Source organism: Paroedura picta, chromosome 4, assembly GCF_049243985.1.
Source record: "Paroedura picta isolate Pp20150507F chromosome 4, Ppicta_v3.0, whole genome shotgun sequence".
In the NCBI taxonomy this organism is placed as follows: domain Eukaryota; kingdom Metazoa; phylum Chordata; class Lepidosauria; order Squamata; family Gekkonidae; genus Paroedura; species Paroedura picta.
This window is the reverse complement of record NC_135372.1, coordinates 144,272,261-144,292,292: the sequence shown is the minus strand read 5'-3', so window position 1 is coordinate 144,292,292 and position 20,032 is coordinate 144,272,261. Positions and strand designations below refer to the sequence as shown.

The following is a 20,032-nucleotide window of genomic DNA, read 5'->3' as shown; positions in this document are numbered from 1 at the left end:
GGGTGGGCAAATCTGGGTTCAGAAATACCTGGAGCTGGAGAAGGCGGGCTTTACGGAAGTGGGGGCCCTCAGGAGGGTATAATGCCTTCGTTTACTTATTTGCTTATTTACTTATTTGCTTATTTTCATATGTCTTCGCCTCCCTTCTCCGAGGGCTCTGGGTGGCAAGGGAGTGGCGGGCTATAAATCTAATAATAATAATAATAATAATAATAATAATAATAATAATAATAATAATAATATTGTATCACAAAACAATAATAAGAATATTTTAACTAATCAGGTTTACTTTTAAAAAGAGTCAGAGCCCGTCATCTTCCCTCTGACAAGGAGGAATGGAGTGTTGGGGGGGGGGGAGGAGGAGGCTTGTTGTTAACTGTGTATTGTACAACTTGTGCATTGTGTAGCTGAGCATGGTGTGGCCGGGAGGCTGGGTCATTGGCAAAATGGCAGGCACTCCAGCTTCCAAAAGCAGCCCTTTTCTCTAGGGCAGAAATGTTTCAGATGATCAATCAGTAGCAAATCAGTAGCTGTGTGGCCTGGAGCCCTATGAAGATAGGTTGAGGGACTTGGGAATGTTCAGCCTGGAGAAAAGGAGGTTGAGAGGGGACATGATAGCCCTCTTTAAGTATTTGAAAGGTTGTCACTTGGAGGAGGGCAGGATGCTGTTTCTGCTGGCTGCAGAGGAGAGGACACGCAGTAATGGGTTTAAACCTCAAGTACAACGATATAGGCCAGATATCAGGAAAAAGTTTTTCTCAGTCAGAGTAGTTCAGCAGTGGAATAGGCTGCCTAAGGAGGTGGTGAGCTCCCCCTCACTGGCAGTCTTCAAGCAAAGGTTGGATACACACTTTTCTTGGATGCTTTAGGATGCTTAGGGCTAATCCTGTGTTGAGCAGGGGGTTGGACTAGATGGCCTGTGTGGCCCTTCCAACTCTATGATTCTATGATTCTATGGCCTGTCTGCCCCTTCCAACTCTATGATTCTATGATTCTATGAGATCAGATGCAATTCTGGGGTCTCCAATCCCCACCTGGAGGTTGGCAACCAGACTTACCTGCTCCAAGCCCTGGAGTCACAAGCTGCTATTGAAACGGACATGTTCCTGATGATAACAAGTCCTCTCTGGCCCCCCTGTATCTCCCCTGCCTCTCTTCAGCTGTCATTTCAGTGACATTCGAGGGGCCGGAGACAGATCACCCCCAAGGGCTGGCCGGCAGGAGGAGAAGTGCGTTGCCTCAGCCACAGTGCTGGCCTCATTCCATGCTGCAAACACAGCGGGAGTCACAGTGTGAAAATCTCAGGGCCTAGAATGGCTTCTCTGGCTCTGTCTCTTCCTGTGACTCCAAGAAGCTGGATGAAGAGGAAGGAGAAGAATCTTAGAGTGGGAAGGGGCCATAGAGGCCATCTAGTCCCACCCCCTGCTCAGTGCAGGATCAGCCACAAGCAGCCAGGAGAAGGATCTGTCCAGCCGCTGCTTGAAGACGGCCAGTGAGGGGGAGCTCCCCACCTCCTTAGGCAGCCCCTTCCACGGCTGAACTAGACTCCTAGAATCCTAGAGTGGGAAGGGGCCATGCAGGCCATCTAGTCAAACCCCCTGCTCAGTGCAGGATCAGCCTCCAGCATCCAGGAGAAGGATCTGTCCAGCCGCTGCTTGAAGATGGCCAGTTAGGGGAACTCCCCACCTTCTTAGGCAGCCCATCCCACTCTGACTGAAAAATCTTTTCCTGATATTTAGCTGATATCATTCTATGCTTAATTTAAATCCATTGCTGTGGGTTCAGCCCTCAAAAGAAGAAGTTTTTTATATCCTGCTTTTGACTACCTGAAGGTGTTCCAAAGCAGCATACAAACACTTTTTCCTTCATCTCCCCACAACAGACATCCTGTGAGGTGGGTGTGGCTGAGAGAGCTCTAATAGAACTGCTCTGCAAGAACAATTATTAGTAGAATTATGATTGGCCCGTGGTCTCCTAGCTTGCTGCATGTGTGGAATTGAGGAATAAAACCCACTTCTCCAAATTAAAGACCACCATGCTGGCTTATCCAGTCCAACATACCGTGTCACGCAGTGGCCAAAATCCAGGTGCCAGCAGGTTGTACACGAGTGAGGCCAGATCTCCAGAAGCCCTCCCAGTGTTGCCCCCCAAGTACCAGGAACATGGAGCATCCTCTATCCCTTGTGGCCAGTAGCCACTCCGGGTCATCTGCCTCGTATAAGAGCACAAGAAGAGGAGCTGTTTTTTAGAGGACCTGTTTTTAATACCCTGTTTTTCACTGCCTGAAGTAGTCCCTAATCAGTCTGCAAACCCCCTTCCCTTCCTCTCACCACAACAGACACCCTGTGAGTTAGGTGGGGCTGAGAGAGCACTGAGAGAACTGCTCTGTGAGAACAGCTCTAAGAGAACTGTGACTGGCCCAAGGTTGCCCAGCTGGCAAGAATGGGGAATCTAATCCAGCTCTCCGGGCTAGAGGCCGCCGCTTTTAGCCACTGCACCGGGCTGGCTCTCTCCCGTGCTGGCTGGCGGGGGGGGGGGGGGGGGGAAGCTGGGCTCCTTCCTTGGCCTGGTCAGCGTTCTGCTTTTGTGCTCTTTCCTGTATCTGCTTGCAAAACCGCAGCGGTTCTCCCCGTCAGCAACCTGGCTGCTGCTGCTGCTGGAGCTCCAGCGGGGCAGGGGGGGGGGTGCTGCCTGTGTGCAGCTGCAGCCCTGGCCTGGCAGGGGGTGGGGGGAGGGCGGCATCTCTGCCCCGGAGCCCCTGGGCTGCATTGCTGGCCGGCCGGCCCGTCCCTTCCCCAGCTGGGCTCTGTTTGCCGCTGGCATCCTTCCCAGGGAGCTGCGGAGAGCTCCCTGGTCCCTCCCTGCAGCAGCGGAAGCAGGTTGGGCCGTGTCAGGATGGCTGCTCTGCCCGGCCCTCCACGCGGGGTGGGGGGAGCCATTGTGTGTGCCGCTGCTGCCTCTCCGTCTGGGGGGTGGGGGGGGGGGTTGCATGTCGCCGGGTCGCTTTTGGAAAGCGGAAGGGAAGGCAATTGTACGCTGCTTTGAGACTCCTTCGGGCAGTGGGAAGCTGGGTGCTAAAAATCAACGCCTCTTCTTCTTAGACTTAAGGTTGCCAGCTCTGGGTTGGAAAATACCTGGAGATTTGTGGGGAGGGGCCATAGGCTCTACCCCCCCCCCTGCCCCCTAGGTAGCAGTTTTCTCCAGGAGAACTGATCTCGGGTGCCCGGAGATTCATGGGGAAAGCAGATTCCCAGGTTCCAGCTGGAGGATGGCAACCTACTTATTCCCCAAATAATGTGTTGGTCCCTGAGGGGGTATCAGAGGAGAATCCAGCCGTTCTCCTGCAGATCCAACATGGCTTCCCTCCGAAACGGTGGCCGAATCGGTCATCCCAAGTAATGCAGCCTGCTGCAGGGAGGTGGAATCCCTACGATGATTCACTGCACAGGGAAGACTAGGTGGTGGCAGAGAGGAGGGCCTTGGGCTCTTGTCTTTCTCTCTGCGAGGCCCCCTTTTGTGTGGCCTGGAGAGTTCTCGCCCAACTTCAGCCTCTTGGGAACCGGGCCCAATTGGGTCAGAGAGCCTGTCCTCCTCTTTCCCCTCAAGGCCATCCGATAGGCAACGGGGAGTGGAGGAGAATTCACCACCTGCTCTGCAGAGCCATCAATAACGATTTTGCTGAGCTTTTGCAAAGAAGTATCTTGGCAGGGTGAGGGAGGAGTAGGGTTGGTTTGGGGGTATAATGCCCCAAAGTCCCCCTTCCAAAGCAGCCCTTTCCTCCAGGGGAACTGAGCTCTGTAGTCTGGAGATGAGCTGGAATTCCAGGGGATCCCCAGGCCCCACCTGGAGGCTGGCATCCCTCCGTCCCCCTCCCAAGCAGCCCTTTCCTCCAGGGGAACTGAGCTCTGTAGTCTGGAGATGAGCTCTATTTCCAGGGGCTCCCCAAATCCTACCTGGGGGCTGGAATTGACGGCATAGCATACCTGGAGTATGCCTGCTTCAGATCTGCTGCAGAGACCAAGGGGGACCCCCCCACACACACACACAGTGGGAGCACCTGGCAGGTGGGAGGAGAGGAGTGCACACCGACTGGACTCCAGCAGTTTCCAGCTGTGTGCCTGTGGGAAAGATAGGAAGGGGGTTGGGACCCCTTGAGGAAACGCCACTGATTCCAGCGCAGGCAGATCTGGGTCAGGTGGACCGGCGGCCGGCTCTGCATGAGGCAGTTTCAGGTGAGAAGACGGCTGCCCTGATTTCTCGCCGAAGAGGGGCTGGAGCAAAAAGTTTCCCCGGAGGCACTGCGCTCAATCCAGAAGCTCAGACAGGGAGGGTGGGGCTTTGGAATGGTCACTGTGCTGGACTTTGGCCCAGAAAGACCAGCCGTGAAGCTCAGTGTGGGACCAGCTGTTCATTCCTCATCCAGACAACCTCACCGTTCCACTAGCAAATATTGCAGCCAAGTCGATGGCCTTCAGCAAGGGTAGTCAAAGTTCGGCCCTCCAGATGTCCATGGACTACAATTCCCATGAGCCCCTGCCAGCGTTCGCTGGCAGGGGCTCATGGGAATTGTAGTCCATGGGCATCTGGAGGGCCGCACTTTGACTACCCCTGGCCTCCAGTATAGTTGTGCAAAGAGACACTCAGCTCTAGAACGCCGCTCTCCCCTCAGAGACTTGTCGTAAGGTTGAAGATCTGCCATTTCAGGGATCAACTCCCTTTTTATTGTATGTATGTATGCATATTTATATTTATTACTTATGCATTAGGTTTCTAATCTGCCCTGTCTCCGATGACTCGGGGCAGATTACAACATATTTAAAATTACAAAAAAAAAAAGCATAAAATACGAAAGTACAACCTAAAACCAAACATCAAGTGAAATTTCAAATAAGTTGCATTCTGATATTGCCCCTAAAAAGTCCCAGTCTGGAGGGCAGGATGTGATATCTCCAAAGAGCCAATTGGCAGATGCAAATACAGGCGAGGAGGTCTAGGACAGTGGTTCTCAACCTGGGGGTCGGGACCCCTTTGGGGGTCGAACGACCCTTTCACAGGGATCGCGGCAGGGAGAGCAACTTGGCTGGGTGGGGGGACGGGGCTATCACCATTGTTGCTGCTCCTCCTGAAGGCGCCCGCCCATTTATATACAATTCATAACCCATTTATATACAATCATGAACAATGGATCTTCATGCCATTGGTCAGTTTCGGTTTAATTTCTTTGAAAGAACCCTGGCCTAATTTTATGGTTGGGGGTCACCACAACATGAGGAACTGTATTAAAGGGTCGCGGCATTCGGAAGGTGGAGAACTACTGATCTAGGAGATCTGATGTTTGCTCTTGTTAGACCTGAAATCATAGGCCTGGTGGATTTTATTTTCCATTTTCCCCATCCCAGTTGTTGATACAGGGACAACTCCAGCACAATGGTGGAGTAGGGCTGCATTTGACAGCATAGAGCAGGAGTGGCCAAATTGTGGCTCTCCAGATGTTTATGGACCGTAAAGAGCTGTTCTTCAGACTCTGTTCCAGTGAGAGACTCACCCCACTGGTGTGTGTTTGTGTGTTTGTGTGTGTGTGTTTGTGTGTGTGTATTTATATTTATATTTATATTTATATTTATATTTATATTTATATTTATATTTATATTTATATTTATATTTATATTTATATTTATATTTATATTTATATTTATATTTATATTTATATTTATATTTATATTTATATACCTCCCTCCCCCGAGACTCCTGAAGACAGGAGATGAAAACTGAGTTGAACTTACTTGTAACTGTTGTTCATCAATGTATTCTGTGCAGGTACACATTCTCTCCCTCCTGGCCCGTGATGAGATCTCACAGGGCCTGTTTTGCCACAAATGGGCTCGTGGTGGCTTAGTGCAAACTGAGGAAAGGGATATGCCTGCCATGGAAGCACATGATGCATTAAGCGGAAATCCTGCACATGTGCTGGCGTGGAATGCTCCCTCTGCAGAGTTTTTAATCTAGGTAGAAAATTATGCAGCCAGCCTGTGCAAGGGCAGTGCCAACGTGTGTCTGCACAGAATACGTTGATGAACAAAAATTACAGGAAAGTGCAACTATTTTATGAGCTTAAAGGACTGGACTCAACCTGGTGGAATGAGCACAAAGAAGAACCGTGGGCCCTACAGGAACTGCCCCAGTTCTGGAGGGCCTGCAAAACAGAGCAGTTCTACCAGCTATTTGGTTGAGGCCAACAAGTCAACCGGAGACCATCAACAGGGCCCTCCTGGCCCAGCCTGGACTGAGAAGGGAGCAGAGGTGTTAATTCGGCAGTCCTGGCAGCCACAGTGTTCTGCCTCGTTTTATTGGTTTTAACTGCTACTGAATTGTTTTATGACTGTTTATTGTTTATGCTATAAACCACCCTGAGACAGCTGGGCTGAGTTGGTGCGGCATAGAAATGGAATAATAGACAAATAAATTAATTAATATTCTGGTTCCCCCACCAGATGGGTCCTGGGGGGTGGGGGGAGTCTGTTCTTGGAGCTTAATTCTCGGATGTGGCATGGGCCTGATTCAGACCATGACAGTTCTGGGGGGCGGGGGGATCAGCCGTCCATGTTTAGCCAGTTGGGCTTAGTGGTTTAGAGTGGTCACCTCGAATCACAGGTTTAATTCTCCGCTCCTCCACACGCAGCCAGTTGGGTGACCTTGGGCTAGTCACAGTCCTGTTAGTTCTCCCAGAGCAGTTCTCTCGGAGCTCTCTCAGCCCCACCTCCCTCCCAGGGTATCTGTTGTGGAGAAAGGAAACGAAGACGATTGGAAGCCGCTTTGACTCTTTCGGGTAGAGAAAAGCGGCATATAAGAACCAATTCTTCTAGTTGCCTTCCTCCAGGTGGGGATGACTTTCTCATAGAATCACAAATCTGCAGACTACAAAGATCAATTCCCCTTTTCAAAATGGCAGCTTTGGGGAGTGGCCTCTAGGCATCCCTTCCCTATTGAACATTCCTCCCCTTCCAAACCCTGTTCTTTCCAGCTTCCACCCCCCAAATCTCCAGGAATTTCCCAGCTTGAAATTAGCAACCTTGTGACCCCCCCCCCTTTGTTGTCTATGTAGAAATTTCCCCAGAGGAGCAAACGGTGTCCCCTGAGGGCCTTGCAGCTGGAAAAATGGTATCAGGGTGGGGATTTCACCTCCGATCCAAATCGGGCCCACCCGAACCGTAGAATGACCTTCCGAGGACAGAACGTAACTCCCAGGGAACATCTGCCAACAGAACTGTGGCACAGGTGGGCTATTGTTATGTGCTCCAGCCTGGGTCACCCCCCCCCCCATGCCGCCTGGAGGGTGTTTTAGGGCTCTCACAAATGTGGCCTTTTGCTCATGGGCCAAAACCACTTCTGGGTTCTCCCCTATCCTGCCTCCCCCCCCAGGCATTTGCAGGTTCTTCCATTCTGTCTAGGTTTGGTCCCAGAACTTGGACCAAGGAGATCAGGTTGGGCCAGTCACTCTCGGTTTAGCCTGCCTCACAGGACTGTTGTGTAGCAAACAGGCCTTTATAAGCTGCTTTGACTTGGACAGGCCGAGGGAGAAACAGGGCACCCCCCATGAGAGATACAGTCCTGAGAGCTCGTGGGGAGGAGGACACAATTCTCTGGAAGGGAATCCAGGCTTCAGGACCCATCCATGCACTGAGCAGGGATGCCACCTCTGGGCTGGGATATTCCTGGATATTTGGGAAAGGAGCCTGAGCAAGGGGGAATTTGGGGAGGGGCATCTCCTCCCTCTCAAGGTACCAATTTCTCCCTGGCTAACGTAGTTCTTCTTGTGGCGCAGAGTGGTAAGGCAGCTGTCTGACAGCTTTGCCCATGAGGCTGGGAGTTCAATCCCAGCAGCCGGCTCAAGGTTGACTCAGCCTTCCATCCTTCCGAGGTCGGTAAAATGAGTACCCAGCTTGCTGCTGGGGGGTAAACGGTAATGACTGGGGAAGGCCCTGGCAAACCACCCCGTATTGAGTCTGCCATGAAAACGCTGGAGGGCGTCACCCCAAGGGTCAGACATGACTCGGTGCTTGCACAGGGGATACCTTTACCTTTACCTTTAACGTAGTTCCAGGAGGACTCCAGGCCCTGCCTGGAGGATGGCAACCCTAAGCCCTGGCTCTGCCGTTCTTCTCTCAGGCAAGGGTCTAATCACAGCTAGGACAGCCCACAAGAGACTCAGGAACCGAATAAAACTGATTCTAGTCGCCGCTTCTTTTGTGTCCGGTGCCTAGAGAAACCCGCCAGCGACCGTTCTGGTGACACGAGGAGGCCAGGAAGGGTTCCCAGGTGCCCCCTGGCCACCGGCAGACGATGGGGGAGAGGGCTGCCAGCACCCGGTTGGGGAACTCCTGCAGATTAAGAGATGGCGCTCGGGTGGGGGGGGGGCAAGGCCACAGAGCCCCCCCCCCCCTTTGAAGCAGCCATTTTTCTTCAGGGGAGCTGACCTCTAGTCGGGAGATGAGCTGTAATCCAAGGGGATTCCCCGCTTTCACCTGGAGGCTGGCATTCCTCAAAAAGAGGGCACAAACCCCAGACCGCACCTGGGTCTGGGACCAAGAGGGATTCAGGTTCCAGACGGCTTCTGTGGCACGTGAGGCACAGCCGCCTGGGACGGCCCCAAGCTGCCAAGTGGGGAGTGGCGTGATGAGGCCGGCCGGCCCTGGATGCCGCCTTCAGCTCCTTCTCTGGCCCGCCAAGCTGCCTCTCCGGCCCCTCCTAGGAGGCATCTCTTGTGGCAAGAAGGCCGCTGGGGCAGCCCGGAGCGGCGTGTGGAGCTCCAGCAGGCCTTGAGCCTTTTGTGTGTGTGTCGGGGGGGGGGGGGCGGGGGGGGCGGGCAGAGGCAGTTCCCGGGGAACCATCTTGGCATCTTCCAGGGCGTGGAGCGTTTTCGGCCCTCCGTGCCGTTCTCCCATGTGCACTCGGCTGGCTGGCAAAAAACTGGATTCTGCTGCCCCTTAGTGGAGAAACGCTTCTTCTTGGAAAATTCAGGCTCTGTGCGTTTTGCTTGCAGAAGCTCTCTGCAAAATCTACTCTGGCCCTGCTGCTAGCCGGCCTGATCAAACCAGGGTTTTGTTCCCTACACGGCACAGAGTGTTGGTCTGGAGGGGCCACTGGTCTGATAGAATCATAGAATCATAGAGTTGGAAGGGGCCACACAGGCCATCTAGTCCAACCCCCTGCTCAACGCAGGATCAGCCCTAAGCATCCTAAAGCATCCAAGAAAAGTGTGTATCCAACCTTGGCTTGAAGACTGCCAGTGAGGGGGAGCTCACCACCTCCTTGGGCAGCCCCTTCCCCTGCTGAACTAGAATCCTAGAGTGGGAAGGGGTCATACAGGCCATCTAGTCCAACCCCCTGCTCAACGCAGGATCAGCCCAGAGCATCCTAAAGCATCCAAGAAAAGTGTGTATCCAACCTTTGCTTGAAGACTGCCAGTGAGGGGGAGCTCACCACCTCCTTAGGCAGCCTATTCCACTGCTGAACGACTCTGACTGAGAAAAACTTTTTCCTGATATCTAGCCTATATCGTTGTACTTGTAGTTTAAACCCATTACTGCGTGTCCTCTCCTCTGCAGCCAGCAGAAACAGCATCCTGCCCTCCTCCAAGTGACAACCTTTCAAATACTTAAAGAGGGCTATCATGTCCCCTCTCAGCCTCCTTTTCTCCAGGCTGAACATTCCCAAGTCCCTCAACCTATCTTCATAGGGCTTGGTCCCTATGAGGATAGGACAAGGCTTTTCTTATGTTCTTATACGGAGCAGAAGTCCATGTATGGCTACGAGCCACAAGGCATAGGTGGAACTGGTGCAGGGAGGCTGTCTTCGTGGGGCTTGGGAGGGCTACAGTGGGGGGGGGGCTTCTGGAGTTCTGGCCCTGCTCATGGAATTCCTGTGGCCCCCTGAGCTTTGGCCCCTGAGTGACACAGTGTTGGACTGGATGGGCCAGTGGTCAGATGGCTTCCCTTATGTTCTTTTGTCTGGGGCAGGGGTGCTCTGTCTTCTTGGGGCTTGGGAGGGCTCCTGGAGTTCTGGCCCTGCTGGTGGACCTCCTGGTGGCCCTTGGGCTTTGGCCCCTGCGTGACACAAGAGTGCTGGACTGGATGGGCTGTTGGCCTGATCCAACATGGCTTCTCTCTGGAGCAGGGGTGCTCTGTCTTCTCGGTCCTAGGGGGGCTTCAGCAAATTTCTTCTCTCCCCCCTTTTTATTGACCCTCGACATTCCCTCTCGTCTGGGGCCTTTTGAGTCCTCAACAGAATGGGGGGGGGTCATTTCTCTTTCCCGGTGCATTTACAAGGTCATGCTTTGGTGCATGGGAGGGAGGGCAGCCCCATCAGCGCTCAGGAGCGAAACAGGATCAATGCTTGGTTTGGAGACCACCCGGGCGGGCAAGTTCGGGGCACACCGACTCTGCTTCTCACATCTCAAAAGTCCTGTTCTAGGAATGCCTAAGTTGTCACTTCACAGAGACATGCGAACATGTTTTCCTGCATATATTGCTGGCACCTACCTTGGCTGTAGCAGGGCCTGATTCTATTTCATGCTTCATCCCCACAGGAGCCAGCCCAGGGCCAGATCCATGCTTTCAGGGGCCTAGTCAGACAGTGCCCTTCTGCTCCCCCAGACCCCCTCTTGACTGCCTCCCCCCCCCCGCGTGACTCCTCCCCCTTCTCACCAGCCCTCCTGTCTTTTGTTCCTCCCCCAGATTGCGGAAACCTACGCCTTCCTCCCAAGAGAAGCCGTGACCAGGTTCCTGATGAGTTGCACGGAGTGCCAGAAAAGGATGCATTTTAACTCCAACGGCCTGGAGCCCAAAGGTGAGCGTTTAGCCAGCAGGTGGCAGGCGTTTGTGTGCCCACGCAGTGCCATCATGATGCTCCGGGCATATTCTCACCATGATTTCTGGAACTGAGGGCAGAGAGGCCGAGGCCTTCAAAAGATCCTCAGAAGAGCCCTGCTGGATCACACCAGGGGTCATAGAATCATAGCGTTGGGAGGGACCTCCAGGGTCATTTTGGGTGTAATGGCCGAGGCCTTCCTAAGGACATCAGGAGAGCGCTGCTGAGTCAGACCAGGGAGGGTCCCTCCAGTCCAGCATCCTGTCCTACACAGAGGCCAGCCAGTTCCTCTGCAGGGCCAGCCACAGGGCAGAGAGTCCGAGGCCTTCATAAGAACACCAGAAGCGCCCTGCTGGATCAGGCCAGGGAGGGTCCCTCTAGTCCAGCACCCTGTCTTTGGAGGTCCAGTTCCAGGGCATAGAGGCCAAGGCCTTTACCTGATGTTGCTTCCTGAAACTGGGATTCAAAGGTTTACTGTTTCTGAATGTGACTTTCCTCTTGGTCCCCATGTCTAGTGGTCACAGACAGACATGAATCTGTGTAATGCCTCTCTGAAGCTGTTTATTCCTGTACCCATCGCTACATCCTCTGGCAGCAAATTCCACCTTTCAGTTCCATTCTGTTTAAAGGGGCATTTCCTTTTGTGCGTAATGAAAGCTGAATGCACCCATAAGTTGCCTTCTGCTGAATCAGGCCCTTGGTCCATCAGGATTGTCTACCCAAACCGGCAGCCTGGCTGAGGGCTTTCCCATCCCTGCTGCCAGATCCTTTAACTGAACTTTGGTCCTTCTGCATTCCGAACAGGAAGCCACACCCTCCGGCAACACCTGAGAGACCAACATGATTATCAAGGGGAAAGCTTCTTTGGTTCTTGAAATCCTAGACCCTGAAATTTTGTATTGGTATCTAAGGTGCTATTGGATTCAAATCTAAAAGCCTCATATGCCGCTTTTATATGAGGCTGTGAGAACCTTGAGATTACTGAAGAAAAGTTGGTTCTTATATGCCGTTTTTCTCTCCCCGAAAGAGTCTCAAAGCGGCTTCCAGTCACATTACCTTTCCTCTCCCCACAACAGACATCCTGTGAGGGAGGTGAGGCTGAGAGAGCCCTGATATTACTGAAGAAGAAGAAGAAGAGTTGGTTCTTATATGCCGTTTTTCTCTACCCAAAGGAGTCTCTAAGCGGCTTCCAGTCGCCTTCCCTTTCCTCTCCCCACAACAGACACCCTGTGGGGTGGGTGAGGCTGAGAGAGCCCTGAGATTACTGAAGAAGAAGAAGAAGAGTTGGTTCTTAGACGCCCCTTTTCTCTCCCCGAAGGAGGCTCAAAGGGGATCAGTCATAAGATTTGGAATGGACCTCCAGGGTCATCTAGTCCAACCCCCTTCAGAATGCAAGAAATTCACAACGACCTGCCCACGCACCATGACCCTAAGTCCATGCTTCTCCTCCAAACCAGAAAAGTCTGGGATTTTTAAATTGAGGAAAGAAATCTCCAAGCGAGGTCATGTCCTTAGGAAGGCCTCGGCCTCTCTGCCCTGTTATTGACCATCCAGACTGGGGTAGTCAAACTGCGGCCCTCCAGATGTCCATGGACTACAATTCCCATGAGCAAATGCTGGCAGGGGCTCATGGGAATTGTAGTCCATGGGCATCTGAAGGGCCACTGTTTGGCTACCCCTGATGCAGGGGAACTAATGGGTATTCTTACACACCATTCTGCTGGTCAAAGCTGGACTACCCTACACTGGCTTGGAACCCACTTTGCCGAGATTTTAAAGACAGGTGAAGGTTCCTGATCTCCATTCTGTTTTGTTTTTGTTTTTTTAACATTTTTATTGAAAGTTTTACACAACCACAAAAAAGAGACAAAACCTATAAAACATTACCACCAACACCACTTAACCCCCGATAACAAATAATAATAAAGACACCTCCCCCAAAAACCAAAAACATACAATAACAACAACAAAAAAGTATTTAGAAAAGACCTCCGACCATCTACAAATGAGGCTCTTTAGTTTTCAAATGCCACATGCACAAAAAATATTATTGGAAATCAAAATTTCACAATTAAATCATTCATTAACCATTCATAATTATAATATATATCCTTAGTTAAGAATAATATGATGAAATACATATTTACAACTAATATTTACTTTAGAATACACTTCATACTTGTCTTAACTAATTTATTCAACATAACCAATAATACTCTCATTTACCTTATTACTTTTTAAAGATAATTTACAAATGGCTCCCAGTTTGTTATAAAACTATCTCCATTCTGTTTTGCTTGACGCCAAAGATGGACTGTTTGGAGCGTAAATGTTTCATGTTCGAATCCTGTTCCTTCCTATGCCACCTGGGAAATTGTGATACTGCAAAACTGCTCCTCAGCTTTCAGGTAACATTTCTCCCCCTCATTTACCTCCAGAAAGTGACCCTCCTTCTTCTTTGGTCTCTGGAATCATAGACTACAACATGCCTCTCACCTCTACCTACCTGAAACAGATGAAACTCCGAGTCCTGAACTCCCAGGAACAGGTAAGCCTTCGTCCCACAACTTGTGCGTGCAGCATGTACAGCTACAGGGAAAGAATTCATTGCATGGGGGGGGGGCTATCCGTGTTCACAAATCCACGCACAGTTCTTTGCGTTGTACACCCCTCTTCTCAGATGCATTGGACCCATTCGAAATTTCTGCGTAAAATTGTGTTGTTCGGCACCATTTGCTGTGAAGTAGCTACATTGGAAGGTGTGCGGAATAATTTTCGTGTTTACTGTGGAAGAATGAAGAAATCCATTCCGGATAGGGCGTTCCCAAGGGTATAGTGCTGGCTGTTGGATAAAAACCTGCATCTTGTCACCAGAAATGTACAAGAAAATGGTACAGACAAAACTACACAGTCTGTTTTCTCAGGAGTCGGGTCTGGGCGATGTGCCCCAATGGGGAGTTCTCAGAAGGGAGGGAAGGAAGCGGAGAGTCTCCTGCGGACCCCCGTCTTGGAACTGGTGTGAGGGGCTCTTCATAACAGATTAGGAAGCAGGGGTGGTCAAACGGTGGCCCTCCAGATGCCCATGGACTACAATTCCCATGAGCCCCTGCCAGCTGGCAGGGGCTCATGGGAATTGTAGTCCATGGACATCTGGAGGGCCACCGTTTGACCACCCCTGAGCTAGAGGGAGCCAGTGTGGCAGTGAAGTCTGATGTTGCTGAGGACACAGATTGTGAAGTGCTCCCGAAGAATCTTTCTAGTTTGGGGGAGTGACGTCCACTCAACAGCAACGAGATCTCGAGGTCATGGCGGACAACCCAATGAAAAATTCGATGTGCCGGCCGTGTGGTGAAAATGGATTTGCCCTCGTGTTGTACGGTTGGAAGGAGGTTGCAAATGAATTGCTCAGAATGATAATGCTTCTCCAGGAATCCGCGGCCATCGCTGGGATCCTGCAGGTGCTTTTGGTCTCCACCTCTCAAAAAGGATATCGTAGGATTAGAAAAGGGACAGGGGGAGAAAGGCAACCAAAGCGGTAGGAGAGACAGGTTGGGCAGCCAAGTTGACCTGAAGTAGCAGAACAAAATTTCGAGTCCAGCGGCACCTTTAAGACCAACAAAAGTTTTATTCAAGGAATCTCCTTTCGTAGGCAGGCAAAGTTCTTCAGGTGCGAAAGCACTTTGGTGGGCAGGGGCTACAGCGTTCGGGTCTTTTTCAAGGCAACTGAGAAGTGGAGGTGGTTTGCCATGACTCAGTGGTAGAACATCTGGTGGGCAGGCAAAAGGGCCCGGGTCCAATCCCTGGAAGCATCTCCGTTTAAAAGGACCAGGCAGGAGGGGACGTGAACAGACCTCTGGGCAGAGACTTTGCAGAGCAGCTGCCAGTCTGAGTAGGCAATGCTGACTTTGAGGGACCCAAGTTCTAATTCAGCAGAAGGAAGCTTCATGCGTGTGTGTCCATCTGTACCTTCCTTGAAGTCTTCCTGGCAGATCAGGTGGGTGACATGATAGAGGTCAGTAGGGATTAAGAGCGGCAGCCTCTAATCTGGAGAACTGGGTTTGATGATCCCCTCTTCCTTCCCATGCAGGGAGCTGGTTGACCTTGGGCCAGTCGCAGTTCTCACAGAGCTCTCTCAGCCCCACCCAGCTCACAAGGCAGAAAAAAGCAGGACAGAAAATTCTTTCCTTCTTAAAAGGTAGAGGAAAGGCATGGATGAAGCAGTCAGAGAGAGGGGAGGTCTTTTGCACTGAATCCCTGCTGGTGGACTACTCAAAATTGTTTTGCATTGGCCACTGCTAGAAGCCTCTGGGGACCAGCATAGCTTTTCTGCTTTTCGGGATTTTCCTCTTGGGCAGTTATTCCCCTGGGTGGATCCTTGCAAGTTGCTCCATTTCATGAGCCAGGGAATATTGTTCCTTTCTTGGTCTGTTTCCGTGATGTCTATGGCTTTGCAATGAGCTTTCCCAAATGTGGTTCGACACAGAAAGACTGCTGGCAAAGCACATTCAGAGGCTACATGGATGTTGGCACCATTTCCCTTACTTTAGTTCCACCTCCCCCCCCCCCAAAGGCTCTTTTAAAATAAATCAATAATTGGCACATCGCCAGAGCATTATAACATTAGAATGATCTATTGCCACAATCTACTTTCCCCCAGCTTTCCTTTGAAACAAAAAGTAAGTCTCTCGATCTTTTCATCATGGAGTTATAAGGGGAAAGGTGCAGGCATTTCCCCTTATTAATACTCAGTGATTTTTAAAAACATGGAAGGGGGAACTCACCAATCGTGGGATGAGATGATTATAACACTATAATGCTATAGTCCTCTGTTCATTATTGATTATTTTTAAAGAGCCCCCCCCCTCTCCCAATGGCCTATAGTGTTCGGGGGAAATGGCAGCCTATAGAGACTGTTCTTACATTCTTATGTAGACCTCGGCCTCTATACCCTGATATTGGCTGTCCAAAGGACCTGGCTGTCCTTTCTGTGAGACGGGAGGCTGGACTAGGTGGACCCTCTTTGGTCTGATCCAGCAGGCCTCTTGTGATGTTCTTAGGAAGGCCTCGGCCTCTCTGCCCTGTTGCTGGCCCTCCAGAGGAACTGATTGTCCCCCGTGTGAGTCAGGATGCTGGAGTGGATAGACCTTCTCGTGGGTCTGATCCAGCAGGGCTCTCCTGATGGTCTTAGGAAGGCCTCGGCCTCTCTGCCCTGTTGCTGGCCCTGCAGAGGAACTGGTTGGGTCCTATATGAGACGGGAGGCTGGACTAGATGGACTACAGGAAGGCTCTTCTTACGTGCTTTTGCTCACCCACCAGCTTCTGGGCCTGTAGCACTGCTGGCTGGGTCCAAGGCGAGCCCTTGCTGCCAGGTGTGCACCTATAAGATGGACCCACCCTCCTTCCGTGCTGCCTCTGCAGACAGGTGAATCCCTGTGGCCAGTCCACACCTTCCCCATTGAGCTGGAAATCCACTAGAGCCGTCCTCTTCTTTGGGGTTTCGGGAAGACTCTGGCGGTTGTCCGTACCGCTGAGGAAAACTTTCACCTTTTTTCTTTCTTTCCGAGCACTAAATAAACCCCGCCAGGCTGAGAGAGGATCATTATGCTTACGGTGCAGGGCAAGGGTCAGCAGGGTAATCTGTTAAAATGGACTAATCCCTCTCAATCGCTTTGGCCTCAGATTCACCCAAATGTTTGTAATTTGGGGTTTTTAAATCTCCAGTTGGCCACCCGGCCCCAGCAGAGACTGAATTTCAGGCCTTGAGGGCTGTTTTTTATTCTGGAGAGATTGGGAAGCTCAAGAGCAGGCAGGGGTAGTCAAACTGCAGCCCTCCTGCATTCGCTGGCAGGGGCTCCTGGGAATTGTAGTCCATGGACATCTGGAGGGCCGCAGTTTGACTACCCTTGCTCAAGACGCTGTACATCTGTTGCGGCAACAGATTCTGGAGCTCGGACCCCCTTTTTGGCATTCAGGAGAAAGGCTGTGGGTCAGTGGTAGACCCTCTGCTTGGCATGCAGAAAGCCGCAGGTTTAGTCCCCGGCATCTCCAGGTAAAAGGGACCAGGCAGGAGGTGATGGGAAAGACCGCTGGCCTGACACCTGGAGGGCTGCTACTTCTCTGAGTAGACAGTACTGAATTTGAAGGACCATTGTTGTGGCTCATGATAAGGACCTTTCGTGTGTCCATAGAAGTGGGGGACAAGATGTCATCATCCCGCTGTATACGGCACTGGTCAGACCACACCTGGAGTACTGTGTGCAGTTCTGGAAGCCTCACTTCAAGAAGGACGTCGATAAAATTGAAAGGGTACAGAGGAGAACGACGAGGATGATCTGGGGCCAAGGGACCAAGCCCTATGAAGATAGGTTGAGGGACTTGGGAATGTTCAGCCTGGAGAAAAGGAGGTTGAGAGGGGACATGATAGCCCTATTTAAGGATTTGAAAGGTTGTCACTTGGAGGAGGGTGTGCAAACGTAATGAATGGGGGCTATTCAAAGGGCTGGTTTTGGTACATCTCACAGACCCTGTTTAGCTGCACAGAACATGCTACTGCTAGCAGAGCGCCCACGTCCAGCCCACACCCCTGACACGGACGTAATATTAAACGTAATATTGGGGCACTTCAATAAAGAATGGTTAACATTTTAGATTGTTTTATAGCTCCCCTTTTGAGTCCCCTAATTTTGCAGGAGAACGTTAGCAAAGCGTTTTGATCAGTTCTGTGCATACGTCTGTCGTTGGCCTCCCCTGCCAGGAGGGCGTTCTAGAGAATTCCACCTTGGGTGCCAGGAAGTGGATGGTCCATCTGGCCTTCATGTTTTCCTTCCAGGCCTGTCCAGATATTTACCTCCTCCCCCTCCCAGGCGCAAGGACAGCAAGAGACTGGCCTGTATTCCTCCCCTGGGACCCTGGCATGTCTGGGCCCCCCCCCCCCCCCAAGTAGCCACCGGGCCTTTCTTACATTGCAGCCGCAGGAGGCAGCTGAGCTACGCCTGCGTGTGCCGTTCCTTCTTTCTCTCGCTTCCCTTTTCTCTTGGTCAACTTCTTGCACAACTGTAGCAACAGGGAACGCATGGCTGGGGGGGGGGGCGGGATGTGAACACGCCGGTCTATATATAGCCAGCCACACTGACGGTCGATGTTTTGCGGCAAACTTCCTGAAGATGCCAGAGGAAGAGCAACGGTGGGGGCTCCTTGCCCTCATTGGAGGGACGGTGGGGCTGCTCTCCTCTGTGGGTCGACCTCTGAAGGTCTGTGGGAGGGTGGGGGGGGGAGAGGGTTGCTGGGGATGGGCCAGAACTGCCCCACTCAACTGACGCCTTGCAGGCCAGGCTACCCATAACGTTGATGTCCTTCCCCCTCTGGTGTCTCTGCTGCTCCATGCAGGGGACAGACCAAAGGCCAGCGTCCCAATGACCTTCGCCACAGTTTCTCCGCCATCCATGATGGATACTTTGGCCCTGAATGGTCCCTTTGTTTCCTGCTTTTCGTGTATTCTGGAAATTTTGCATTGCTTCATGCCAAGTTGTTCCTCAAACTTCTTTCTGTTTGTAATTGTCCGTTTGCATCTCTAACCCTGATCCCCACCCCCTGATTTTCTCCGTTTGGGCAAGACTTTCACTGTTTAAAGGAGCACAACAAAACGAAGCCAGAGTCCAGCAGGGGCACCTTTAAGACCAGCAAAGATTTATTCAAGACGTGAGCTTTCGAGTGCAAGCACTCTGACCATCATGAACTGACCATCATGACAGTGGGAATATATAAGCTAATCCTGTTAAATTAGTAGACTGTGTCACAATTTAACAGGATTCACTTTTGCTTATATATTCGCATTGTCATGATGGTCAGAGTGCTTGCACTCGAAAACTCACACCAAGAATAAATCTTTGTTGGTCTTAAAGGTGCCCCTGGACTCTGATTTTGTTTTGTTGTGCTGCTTCAGACCAACACGGCGACCCACTTGAATCATTGTTTAAACGAAACCTCCTTCCTTCTGAACATCTAGAGCGGCCTTATATCATAAAGCGGCTGCTGGAATATGATCTGCTCATGTTGACAGAGGCTCCTCGGGGGTTCAGGCACCAAATGGCCTTCTCCCAGGAGCAGCTACCCTTTCTAATTGGCAGTGCCAAGGACTGAACCCGGGGCCTTCTACCTGTAAGGCAGGTGCATTTCTACAGACCATGGAGGTCCCCCTCCCTTGATTCACTGTTCAGCCATGCTGGCATCCTTGTTTGAACCTTTTAAAATCACACTTCCTCTTAGCCAAAAGGCCAAGAAGCTTTTAAAATCTATGATATGCATTCTCGGATCAAGCTGGGTAGCTGTGTTAGTAGTCTATCTGTTGTTGTTGTTAGGTGCGAAGTTGTGCCCGACCCATCGTGACCCCATGGACAATGATCCTCCAGGCCTTCCTGTCCTCTACCATTCCCCGGAGTCCATTTAAGTTTGCACCTACTGCTTCAGGGACTCCGTCCAGCCACCTCATTCTCTGTTGTCCCCTTCTTCTTTTGCCCTCGATCGCTCCCAGCATCAGGCTCTTCTCCAGGGAGTCCTTCCTTCTCATGAGCTGGCCAGACAGACTTCTCATGAGTCTATCTGTAGCAAGAGAAAAGAGCTCCTTGCAGACTAACAAAATCTGGGGGCAGGGCAAGAGCTTTTGAGACTCCCTGTTCAGTTCTTTGAAGAAAGAGCAAGATGAGCAGCCATTTCAGTCTGTCTGTACAGCCCTAGAAAAGAGCCAGAGTCCAGGAGCCCCTTCAAGACCAAGCGAAATCTGGAGCAGGGGAGGCGCTTTTGAGAAGTCACTGAAGAAGGGAGTGTCTGCAAAGTGAGCCGTGACTCACGAAAACGCCTCCCCTGCCACAACTTTAGCCTTCAGGGTGCTCCAGGACTCCGGCTCTTTTCCGCTGTTTGAGCTCTTGTTGTCGCAAAAGATCCTTCTGATAGGATTCGACAGGGAAGGACCTCACGGAGGGGCCTTACCCTGAGTCAGTCTCTCAAGAGCAGACTGCTCTCCTCTCGCTGACTCCTGCTCTCCAGGGCAGGGGTAATCAAACTGCGGCCCTCCAGATGTCCATGGACTACAATTCCCATGAGCCCCTGCCAGCGTTTGCTGGCAGGGGCTCATGGGAATTGTAGTCCATGGACATCTGGAGGGCCGCAG

The 20,032-nt window shown here is 51.6% G+C and overlaps 1 protein-coding gene across 1 annotated transcript in view; it reads left to right on the top strand.

Moving 5' to 3' along the window:
* Positions 1-20,032, top strand: part of NOL4L (nucleolar protein 4 like) — a 121,837-nt gene that overhangs the window by 48,727 nt on the left and 53,078 nt on the right. The window contains exons 3-4 of the mRNA XM_077336071.1: positions 10,734-10,845; positions 13,305-13,414. Coding sequence (XP_077192186.1) covers positions 10,734-10,845; positions 13,305-13,414 — 222 coding nt within the window. The remainder of the gene's footprint in view (positions 1-10,733; positions 10,846-13,304; positions 13,415-20,032) is intronic.